This window comes from Heterodontus francisci, chromosome 16, assembly GCF_036365525.1.
Source record: "Heterodontus francisci isolate sHetFra1 chromosome 16, sHetFra1.hap1, whole genome shotgun sequence".
In the NCBI taxonomy this organism is placed as follows: Eukaryota; Metazoa; Chordata; class Chondrichthyes; order Heterodontiformes; family Heterodontidae; genus Heterodontus; species Heterodontus francisci.
Window position 1 is genome coordinate 80,401,853 of NC_090386.1, and position 12,406 is coordinate 80,414,258.

Sequence of the window (12,406 nt, forward strand, 5' to 3'; positions counted from 1 at the left end):
TTGCACTTGTGGTTTTCGTTTTTTTTTCTGTTTCTTTGCTATTTGAGCTTACAAAATGATGTTATCATATTGTGTAAAGTGCAAATAAAAAGCAAAGGTGCAAGCATTGGAAACAGAAACAGAAACTGAAAAGGTCAGTGTTTGTAAAAAGAGAAAACAAGGTTCTATCCTTCATCAAATGCTATTGCACCTGTTCCATCACAAAGACTCTCGAATACCACCTCCATAATATCTTGCCTGTTTCCACTCCTACCTCAACCCGTCTGTTGCTGAGACCCTCATCCATGCCTTTTTTTAACCTCAAGACTTGACTATTCCACTGCTCTCCTAGCTGGCATCCCCTCTTCTCACCTCCATAAATGTAAGCACATCCAAACCTCTGCTGCCTGTAGTCTAACTCACACCAAGTCCCATTCAGCCATCATCCCTGTCCTCATTGACTTAAACTGGCTGTCAGTCCAGTAGCAACTTGATAAAAACATTTTCATCTTTGAGTTCAAATCCCTTCATGGCCTTGTTCCTTCTTTCTTTTTAACCCCCTCCTGCCTGGTAACCCTCCCAGATCTCTGCTTTCCTCCAACTCTAGCCTCTGTGCATTGCCAATTCCTCTGCTCTACGATTGGCGGCCTTACCTTCAGCTATCTTAGCCCTTATTCTCACACTAAACATCTCTGCTCCTTTAAGACATCCCTTAAAGCCTGTCTCTTAAAACTAATGCCTCTTTCTTTGGCTCAGTGTCAATTATTGTCTGATTATGAATCTCCTTGGGACATTTTACTATGTTAAAGGTGCTATATAAATGCAAGTTATTGTTGTTGATGTCTGTATCTATATGAAATAATGTGGTCATTACCCAGGAAGCACTGGTCTGTCTTCAACAAGTCATCAATAAGGGAGCCCCAGGTTTCTGGAATTGGGATCAGGGAGAGGTCACAATTCATAAGCACTGTTTTATGGAGCAGTAAACCAGTTACCTGAAATACAGGCATTAATCCTTACAATTAAAAAAAATTACAAGAACACATGCTACTTGCTTCCAAAGTGTCCAGCAATTCCAAACACTTCCCCATTCCCCATCCATCGATGTCACATTGACAGAACTCATAACTGTTTCAGCTCCACATCCGCGTACATCGATTCTTGGTGCCCAACTGCGAACCTTACACAGTGGGTAACACCTTAAATGTCAAAAATGTGTGATTCAGTTCAAATCCCTCTTTACCCCGACCCATAAATCGTTAATCCTTTCACGCAAGGCGCTATTGACATGTAGCCTCCCTTTATTATAAAGAGACATGGATTACAATGTCAGCAGATACGTGAATCAGTTGCAAATATTTTTTTTATGCTGGTATTGCTGGGGGCAGCAGGGGGTGTGACTGCTGAAGATGTTTCGCTGGCACAGCACAACCTTTTTTTTCCTGCAAAGTGGATGATGTGATACTCAGAAGCTGAAGGAGGAGGAAGCATGTTCAGTGTGTGTGTTTGAGAGAGAGAGAGAGAGAGAAAAGCAACGCCCTTCTGTGTGCGGATTTAGATCCAAGGTACAAACCTCTATTGTGATAGTGGGCGAGGGAGGAGGAGGGTGATTGATGCATCATCAGTTGATTAGGTAGCCCTGCCTGGTGGAGCTGCATGTTCGCGGCTCACTCATTCCAGCAGCAGCAATGAGCGCAGTCAAGGTTCAGTGAACAAACTCGGGAAAGATGGCGAGGGACACGGGAGTCACGACGCTCCTTTTAAACATTTGCTGCATCGTGAGGCTGATCTCGGCGCAGGAGGTTATCACCTATGGTTACGGAGTCAACGGCTTCAGCTTGCACCCGCCGTATTTTAACTTAGCGGAGGGGACGAAAATCACAGCCACGGCCACTTGCGGAGAGGATGGAACGGGGAGGCCGGTCGAGGATCTGTATTGCAAACTAGTTGGCGGTCCGGTATCCGGCGATCCCAGCCAAACTATCCAGGTATGGAAATCTGGCACACACTCACACTTTTGTGTTTTGCTTTTCAACAATAAAAGCTGCAATGATCAGACAAAGAGTGTCTGGCAATATTTATACTGACATTTAAATCCTGTTACCTGTGTTTGTGTGTTTGCCAAAGTTCAAATGTTACTGCATTTAAACGGTGTTTAATTGTTTTATCTCTAAGGCAAACACTGGCAGCCCCAATACACATGTTGAGCGTTTAGCTGGGCATTAACCTGCCGATGGGGAACCTGCTTTGCTCAAGGTGCACTGGCATTTTAAACCTTGGGGGTTTAGGGCAGTGCAGGTTGTTTTAAAACAGTCCCTAACATGTCACGTTTGGTGCAGTTTCAAATTACAGTACATAGTGATCAGTGTCAGTGTGGAATTGTTTAATTTCCATTCATCTTTTAAGTCACATTGTGGTTAGATTGGACACAACCTGGGTATTACGAAGGATAACACTCAATTAAAATTTTTAAAAAAGTAAGTCTTTGCTTTAACCGATTAGAATTGTTATCTGGGTCGATCTGCAAGTGACTAGGATTTATGAAATCTGGATTGAAATTTTTGAAAAGTACAAGCTGCCGTTTTGGAAGTAGGGTGAGATACAATATCAGAAGTACAACCTCTCTCTTTAAACTACAGGTCTCCACCTTACATTTGAGTCATAAAATGCTGCAAACAAAAGTAAGGCCATTCGGCCCATCGTGCCCTTGCCAGGAGATGCTTCCTCTTTCCCCTAGAGCTCTCGGGTGAAACCCCACCCATTCGGCCCAAGACTGATATCAAACAATCCGTTTCCCACTGCTTCTCTCTCCATTTTCCAGAACTGATCATTTTATTTTTTTCCCGAAATATTATTAACCCCCTCCACGAGTTTGCTCCCAGGATCGCAGAATGCCAGAATATGCCCTTATTTAGGCTGGCGCTGGACTTCTCTGAAGATGTGGTCACCAGGGAGCTCCGCACTGTTGGTGCCCTTCCTCACTGTGTAGACAATTGGAGTACCGACCACAAACTAAAGCATACCGACACAGTCTGAAACTCGCTGTCCCCGCCCCCGATGCAAAGTCTGTTTTCTTTAATGGAAGTTTTCCCTTAACTAAACATTTGGCTTTTATGGTCACGGTTTTATAGATTTGGTGATGTGCTTCATTTCAATTATATTACTGCTGGTATGAGACCCAAGAGAAAAGCTAACGCTTACTTTTTTCTCACTAGTATTTTATAAACTCGATTTAATAGGTGAATGAGAAAAGACAGTTCAATGGCACAGTCTATTCACATACTTGAAAGACTGGGATTTATAAAAAAGACTTGTTTAAGCTAATGTAATTGTTATTGCCCCTTTTTAAAATATAGTTGTGAACCTTTCCCGTGCCAGATAACACGAATTTACTACTTAACACGAGCCTTGCTTTTAACTCCTGCCATGCATGGGAGACTTTCCTTTGTAATTAAATGGGAAATTTGAATCACTGCTGTCAGGAGGTTTTAAGGGATAAAACTCTACAGTTCCACTGCTTCATTGATGCATTAAAATATGCAGTGCGTATTAACTTCACTATTGTTTCCAGATCCCTTTGAGAGAGCTACAGTGTAGCTGTATTAATGGAGGCTGTGCCTTTTAATGATCTCCCTCATTCCTCCAACAATATCTTGCATCTGTCAGGGAGTTCAACAGGGATATGTTACTGAGTGATGCTTTTAGTGATTAAATGAATTTGAAATATGATCTTTGAGTTCTGGTGGTACTCTCATAGTATATAAGCCATAAAGTGAGAAGAGAAATCCCTGTGAAATCTTCTAGAAAGGCCACAGTTATTGATGCACTTACACATGCTAATCAAGTGACTACATTGCCAAAAGGAAACTTTATCCAATTGTCTCCATGATTTTAATGCATATATTTTATAAAACACATTCAGAGTTTCAAACAGACCAGTACATTGATGATAGCTTAAGTCAGGTTTGAAGACTCTTGATTCCTCAACCACTTCCCTATTCTGCAATTCAATAGTAATTCAACTAAAACAGTTTCTGCATGACTGCTGTGGTATTTGGGTGAAGGATTTTCCCAGGAAGAAGGAGTCATTGGTGGATGGGGTGAGTGTGACATGAAGGAGATTGGGAAGATTAGCTCCCCAGCGAGCTCACTGCTGGGTGTGAAGGTTGTCGAAAGAGGAGGATGGAGCTGTTGGAGTTGGTTTTCATACGACAGTGACGGATGCTTCAATGGTTCTTTGGAGAATGCCATGAGGCATGGATTGTAACTGTGGACTTATCCAAGGAGGGGTCTGGGAACTTAGCAGGGAAAGTAGGAAAACAGAGGAGTGGTTAGGTTGGGTTAGGCTATCATCTTTGCCTCTTGACATTCTCTGAAGGGTCATTAAAGCAATGAGCAGCAACTCCAACTGCTCTCTCCTCCCCTCTTGTCAATATTCCTGCCCAGCAAGCTTGCTGGGGGCCAAGTTTGCTAATTTACCCTCCGTCCCACTCACCCCATCCTCCAGTACCCACTCCAACTCTGCCAGCAGATCAACAATCACTGCCCCCTCAGCATTTCCCTCTAGAATATTTGTTTGCTCACCAACAAGCCCCTTTCCATCTATGACTTTCTTATGGGTGATTGGATTGGCATTTTAGCTTTGACTGAAACATAATTCATGGGTGGTGATCCCTTGCCCCTTTACTGATGGCCTCCCTTTCATCTCTCAAAAATATTGCCACCTTGCAAAGTCATGTCCATCTTTTCCATGTTTGAATTTCGCCAATCAGGTTTCCAACACTGTCACACCACTGAAATGGAAATAATCAAAGTCATTGTGATTGTGGTACGTTTTCCCACCTTGTGGTCCTCATCTTTATTGCAATCTCTGAGACAGTCAGCCACACCACATTCTTCCAATGCCTCTCTTCCATTTTCCAGCTCCGTGAGACTGCCTCAACTTGGTTTTATTCTTACCTATCTACTTGTAGCCAAAAAAGCTCCAACAATCACATCTCTTCCTGCCCCAGAGCATTACTTCTGGAGTCAACCCAACGATCTAACCATGGCCTCCTTTTCATCTTCCTTTGGCGACATCATTCAAAGTCATGGGGTCAGCTTCCCCATGTGTGCTGACTGTACCTCGCTCTATCCCTCCATCGCTTTGCTTGGTCACTCCACTGCCTTTGTGTTGTCAGAATGCTTAATGTCTTGAGTCTTCCTGATGCTCAGCAGAAGGAAGGTGTGTCGTGTGCCGGACTTGATGTCAGACAGTTGGTCCAACAGCATGTAGATAACATGTCAGGGATTTGTAACATAGGATTCAGGAGGAGAGATTATGCTGCATCATTGGTACTAATGTTGGACAAGGTTTTTGTTACATTGGTGCTAAAAAGAAAGTATCAAACTGCCAGTGATAGATATAGCTGGAACATCTTCAAGATATGGTTTTGATTTGGAACTGGAAGCATTCATTTGAATGTACATGCATGTACTGCAATTAAAATGGGCATGGTAACTTCTAACCTGCATCACTGCAGAAGGACCATATAAAAATAGCAATTAATCACATTCATTTTCCTTAATAAACCTTCATTTCAACTGGTCTTGAGTCGCAAACTAATGCCTATATAAATCCTGCAATGACTTTTGGGGTACTGTATTGCCAAACTAATTTGCACAACATGTAGCCATAAGGAACCATCATATTTTGTGACTCAGCAGGCACCAAGGAATTTGAAATATCACTGAAGGTGTTGAAATACATTCATTAGTAAGGATTTTGTTGATTCACCTCTCAGTGCAGATGGAAGTAACAACCTGTTTCTCAGCATGGTGCCAACACTGTAAAAGAAGCAAAGGAAAAATTATGTTACAATAGTTTCATTAAATTTAGAAATAATTTTGCTGCAGCTTCATGTATATTTTCCCAAGTGGGCATTCTTCATGCGTAAGCCTGGACAGTAAGGAGTAAATTTCCAGAGGATGTGTCGGCTCTGAGGTTACATGCCCACTGGCAGTGCATATTGGAAAATTGTGGGTACCTTCTCCAAGATGTTCCATCCATTCTTCATCTAGTATTGTGGCAAAGTGCCTGCAAGGTTATGAGGTACCCTGCTGGTGAGGGAGGTTCCTGCTACCAACACATACTTAGAAAATTTATGCTTTAGAGTTAATAGGTTGTTCCCCTGCTGAGCTGAACCTAATCTTGTTCTTCCCAAATTTCACACACGCAAACTTTTTCCAGATGGCATCACTGATTATCCTTTTAGGAGTGTGAATCCTGGATGATTTATGTCAAGGACTGAGGCCCATTAGGAAATCCCCACTACTGTCCGGGTTGAGATCAGTGAAGATCCAAACTGGAACCTTTGTGTTTTGTAAGGTTGAGTCGCAGCTGGTGATGTATTTACTCACTGATTATTTGGGAAAGTTGGCTCTGATCAACATAAGAGCTAATTTTAATAGATGTGAAAACCATGGGAAACACAACCCTATTTTCCCAATATTCATGGCTGGTGGGTGAGACTCCTGCCTTAAGTACCAATGTGGAAAATTAACCCCCTGCATTTAACACCTTCAATATGTTCTTAATCTGATTCAAGATGATGTAATGAGACTAAAGTTTGGAGTCTTGTCCAGAGAGTCAGCATGGACACGACGGGCCAAAGGGCCTCCGTCTGCTGTAATCATTCTATGATTCTATCTAGATATAATAGGGATTGTGGTATTGGACCAACAATGCAGAGATTGAGTTCAAATCCCGCCAGACTAAGTCGTGAAGCTGAATTCAATAAATCCGTTCATTTATATTCTGGAACCAGAAAATGGTGTCACTGTTTTGTTATTAAAACCCAAATGGTCCCAATTGCATCATTCAGGGAAGGGATCCTGTCAACCCTACCCAGTCTAGCCATTACGTGACTCCACACTCAGTGGCTGACTCTTAATGCCTGCTGAACTGACCTAGTAAGCCACTCAGTTGTAAAAACACAATCACCACAGAAGAAAACCTGCCATTGTTCCTTGGTTAAGTAGGGGTGGCGAAAGTAGAGCGGGAAATGCAATCCTAGTATCAATTCGCATTAAGGATATCACAACACCTTTTGAGCAGTTATCATACATTGGCCTGGATTTCGCAGTCAGCGGTGAAGCAAGGACACTCGCTGCTGACCTGGAAGAAAGCTGTCCACAAAGATCTAGCGACCTCTGTGCTGTGGTTTTCCCCTTTTCTGGTGGCAGTTTAAATCTGGAACCAAGTCAAGGGGATATCTTGGAATGCAGCAGCAGTGATGTCAACAAGTAGACCAATCACATTGAAGTATCCACACACAGCAAACAAGAAAGTTAAAAGCACTTAATATTCCTCACTTTTTTAATTTAAATTTTCAAATAGCAAAATAAGTGATTATGATTGTATTAAGAAAGTAGCTAAAATAAAGATAAACTTAAAAAAATTAAATATGTGGATTTTTATCATAATGGAGAAATTTAATATTCTACAAATTTAAATTTAGCTTTTCAGAGTCAGTGAGGGTGTTTAGCAGTAATTAAGTTAGAACATAGTTAAAAATCCAGCTACATGTTATTCAAAAAGCTGTAACTTTTCAGAGGGTTTTTGCAGTGAGACTAACATTGTAAGAGTGAAAGTTCTCGTCAATTCAATTGATTTCTGTTGATTGCAGTCTGAGGCTGTCTCAACTGTGCACCCTCTGGACAAGACTGACAGCATCTTCTGGATTTCTGTTATTCTGCGCATGTGTGAACTCCAAAAGTTGCTGCCTGTTACATTGGCATTTTCACCATCATTACTACTGCAAAATCTGGCCATTGACTTATGGAGGAAAATGCATAAATAGGAGCAGAATCCTCACTTAAATTCAATGAGTAGAAAGAAGCAGTGCTCATGAACGCTGGATTGTTGAGGAAAGGCAAATATACCAGCCGTGACAAAAGAGTGCACACAGGAATAATTCTTCTTCTTCTTCTTTGGCCTCCTTATCTCGAGAGACAATGGATGAGCGCCTGGAGGTGATCAGTGGTTTGTGAAGCAGCGCCTGGAGTGGCTATAAAGGCCAATTCTAGAGTGACAGGCTCTTCCACAGGTGCTGCAGAGAAATTTGTTTGTCGGGGCTGTTACACTGTTGGCTCTCCCCTTGCGCGTCTGCCTTTTTTCCTACCAACTACTAAGTCTCTTCGACTCGCCACACGTTAGCCCCGTCTTCATGGCTGCCCGCCAGCTCTGACGAACGCTGGCAACTGACTCCCACGACTTGTGATCAATGTCACAGGATTTCATGTCGCGTTTGCAGACGTCTTTAAAGCGGAGACATGGACGGCTGATGGGTCTGATACCAGTGGCGAGCTCGCTGTACAATGTGTCTTTGGGGATCCTGCCATCTTCCATGCGGCTCACATGGCCAAGCCATCTCAAGCGCCGCTGACTCAGTAGTGTGTATAAGCTGGGGATGTTGGCCGCCTCGAGGACTTCTGTGTTGGAGATACGGTCCTGCCACCTGATGCCAAATATTCTCCGGAGGCAGCGAAGATGGAATGAATTGAGACGTCGCTCTTGGCTGACATACGTTGTCCAGGCCTTGCTGCCATAGAGCAAGGTACTGAGGACACAGGCCTGATACACTCGGACTTTTGTGTTCCGTGTCAGTACGCCATTTTCCCATACTCTCTTGGCCAGTCTGGACATAGCAGTGGAAGCCTTTCCCATGCGCTTGTTGATTTCTGCATCTAGAGACAGGTTACTGGTGATAGTTGAGCCTTAGTAGGTGAACTCTTGAACCACTTCCAGAGTGTGGTCGCCAATATTGATGGATGGAGCATTTCTGATGTCCTGCCCCATGATGTTCGTTTTCTTGAGGCTGATGGTTAGGCCAAATTCATTGCAGGCAGCCGCAAACCTGTCGATGAGACTCTGCAGGCACTCTTCAGTGTGAGATGTTAAAGCAGCATCGTCAGCAAAGAGGAGTTCCCTGATGAGGACTTTCCGTACTTTGGACTTCGCTCTTAGACGGGCAAGGTTGAACAGCCTGCCCCCTGATCTTGTGTGGAGGAAAATTCCTTCTTCAGAGGACTTGAACGCATGTTAAAGCAGCAGGGAGAAGAAAATCCCAGAAAGTGTGGGTGCGAGAACACAGCCCTGTTTCACGCCACTCAGGATAGGAAAGGGCTCTGATGAGGAGCCACCATGTTGAATTGTGCCTTTCATATTGTCATGGAATGAGGTGATGATACTTAGTAGCTTTGGTGGGCATCCAATCTTTTCTAGTAGTCTGAAGAGACCGCGTCTGCTGACGAGGTCAAAGGCTTTGGTGAGATCAATGAAAGCAATGTAGAGGGGCATCTGTTGTTCACGGCATTTCTCCTGTATCTGACGAAGGGAGAACAGCATGTCAACGGTCAATCTCTCTGCACGATAATACAACATTATATTTGATACAAAATGAGCCATAGAATCATACAGCACAGGAGACGGTCACTTATCCCATCATGTCTGTGCTGTCTCTTTGAAACAGCTAGTTATTAGTCCCACTTCTTGCGATTTCCCGATAGCCCAGTATTTTTTCCTTTCAACTGTATATCCAAACCCCTTTCACATTTGAATCATATTGGAAAATTATGTGTCAATTTATGTAAAATTCTTATATTTAGCAGGCATATTTTGAAGTGTCAGTTTTACTTATAAAAAAGAAAGCCAGTCATTTACTGTTTGTTTTTCAGACCTTAATAACCTGGATTCTCCCAAGGGAAGGAGTTACTAACTTAGAAACATCCTGCAGGAATTAGTCTCTAATTGGTCTACAATATACCACTTAAAACATTTTGTTAAGGCAGTATCTGGGCAGTGATCTCGTGAGGAGTAAGCAAATTAAATACAGCTCTATCTAAGCAGCGATCCATTACATCCATGTTTTTAACCCCAGACTATCTGTGAGTGATGCCATGGGATATCACCTAAAAAGGTTTCATCAGTTGCAATTCAGGATTGATACTGGATGCTGAAGATGCCCATTTAGATATTAATATTAAAATTAGCTATTTGTAATATAATGGCCCTTCATTTCAAAGTAAGCATTGACAAATGAGACTGATTTAGAAACCTAAGATGCTTGCATTATTTATGACATTGGTGACAGTCAAATGATGCTTATAATTTTGCTTACCCCATGTTATTTTCTTCAATAGGGTCAATACTGTGATATTTGCAAGGCAGAGAGTAACAAAGCACATCCCAGCACCAATGCCATTGATGGGACAGAACGTTGGTGGCAGAGTCCTCCTCTCTCTCGTGGCCTGGAATACAATGAAGTCAATGTTACTCTTGATCTTGGGCAGGTAAGTTCAAAATGCTGTGGGTTGTTCCAATGTAATGGATATTACTCTCAATTTCTTTAAGGCCTTTGACTGTAAGCCCCCCCTGTAAGTTCTTCCAGTGACCCAATGAATTCAGCCAATGGGTGGCTAAATCAAACAGATCAAGAAGGACCCAGGCTTGTTTCTGCTCATTGCTTGAGTTAGCTGATCTCAACTGAGGTGGGAGTAGAGGTCCTGCAGTTCACTATAGTATCTCTTGGATAGGGAAGGAAAACTTTATGGTGCAAGCCTCTGATTGCTGTCTGCAAAGCTTTGCTTGTGTTCATGCTTTTTAAAATTCTTTCAGGGGATGTGGGCAGCACTGGCAAGTCCAGCAATTGCCGCCCATCCCTAGTTTTCCTTGACAACTAAATGGCTTGCTCGGTCATTTCAGAGGGCAGTTAAGAGTCAGCCACATTACTGTGGGTCTGGGCAGCAGATTTCCTTCCCTAAAGGACATTAATGAACCAGATGGGTTTTTACAACAATTGATAGTTTCATGTCATCATTACTGAGACTACCTTTCAATTCCAAATTTTAAAAAAATAATTAATTGAATTTAAATTCCACCAGCTGCCATAATGGGATTTAAACCCATGTCCGCAGGGCATTAGCACAGGCCTCTGGATTACTAGTTCAGTGACATTACCACTATGCCACCATCTCCCAGTGCGCGCAGTTGTTGGCTGAAGAGAGGATTGAGCTCAGATGTGATATCTTGGCAGTCAAGGTTAAAAAGCCTACTGATACTGTTGAAGCTTCTTTTTCTTTCTTTCTTCTTTTGGGCCTCCTTATCTCGAGAGACAATGGATACGCGCCTGGAGGTGGTCAGTGGTTTGTGAAGCAGCGCCTGGAGTGGCTATAAAGGCCAATTCTGGAGTGACAGGCTCTTCCACAGGTGCTGCAGAGAAATTTGTTTGTTGGGGCTGTTGCACAGTAGGCTCTCCCCTTGCGCCTCTGTCTTTTTTCCTGCCAACTACTAAGTCTCTTCGACTCGCCACAATTTAGCCCTGTCTTTATGGCTGCCCGCCAGCTCTGGCGAATGCTGGCAACTGACTCCCACGACTTGTGATCAATGTCACACGATTTCATGTCGCGTTTGCAGACGTCTTTATAACGGAGACATGGACGGCCGGTGGGTCTGATACCAGTGGCGAGCTCGCTGTACAATGTGTCTTTGGGGATCCTGCCATCTTCCATGCGGCTCACATGGCCAAGCCATCTCAAGCGCCGCTGACTCAGTAGTGTGTATAAGCTGGGGGTGTTGGCCGCTTCAAGGACTTCTGTGTTGGAGATATAGTCCTGCCACCTGATGCCAAGTATTCTCCGAAGGCAGCGAAGATGGAATGAATTGAGACGTCGCTCTTGGCTGGCATACGTTGTCCAGGCCTCGCTGCCGTAGAGCAAGGTACTGAGGACACAGGCCTGATACACTCGGACTTTTGTGTTCCGTGTCAGTGCGCCATTTTCCCACACTCTCTTGGCCAGTCTGGACATAGCAGTGGAAGCCTTACCCATGCGCTTGTTGATTTCTGCATCTAGAGACAGGTTACTGGTGATAGTTGAGCCTAGGTAGGTGAACTCTTGAACCACTTCCAGAGCGTGGTCGCCAATATTGATGGATGGAGCATTTCTGACATCCTGCCCCATGATGTTCGTTTTCTTGAGGCTGATGGTTAGGCCAAATGTTGAAGCTTACACATCAATAATAACCACTTGAGCAAAGTCCTGGAAGATGCCGTGCCCAACAATGCGTTCAGGAGTAGAGGAGGAGAATATTAGCAAGATAAGAAATTGCACTGTAGTACTGAGAAGCCAACTAGCCTAATGGTTTGGGTATGTGGTGTAAGCTGAATGCTTGCTGAATCAATCTGTTATGCATACCATTCACACTTGATATTTGGTAGTGTCTCATTAGGTCACAGTGTGTTGCGAGACAAATAACGCCAGAGTTGGTCATTCCATGTCGCTGAGTAAATATTATCTTCACTCCATTTCTGAATTTAATTGAACTGTTTAAATGATGAGTTTAAAGCCTGAAAATGACTGTGAGTGATGTGATTATACTTACACTTAG

The 12,406-nt window shown here is 43.3% G+C and overlaps 1 protein-coding gene across 2 annotated transcripts in view; it reads left to right on the plus strand.

The window, feature by feature from the left end:
* Positions 1-1,450: 1,450 nt before the first annotated feature.
* The window catches only part of lama5 (laminin, alpha 5), a 322,226-nt gene continuing 311,270 nt past the window's right edge, over positions 1,451-12,406 (plus strand). For both annotated transcript variants that reach the window (XM_068048437.1, XM_068048438.1), the window contains exons 1-2: positions 1,451-1,967; positions 10,162-10,311. In XM_068048437.1, the coding sequence (XP_067904538.1) occupies positions 1,707-1,967; positions 10,162-10,311 (411 nt within the window). In that variant the 5' untranslated portion in view covers positions 1,451-1,706. The remainder of the gene's footprint in view (positions 1,968-10,161; positions 10,312-12,406) is intronic.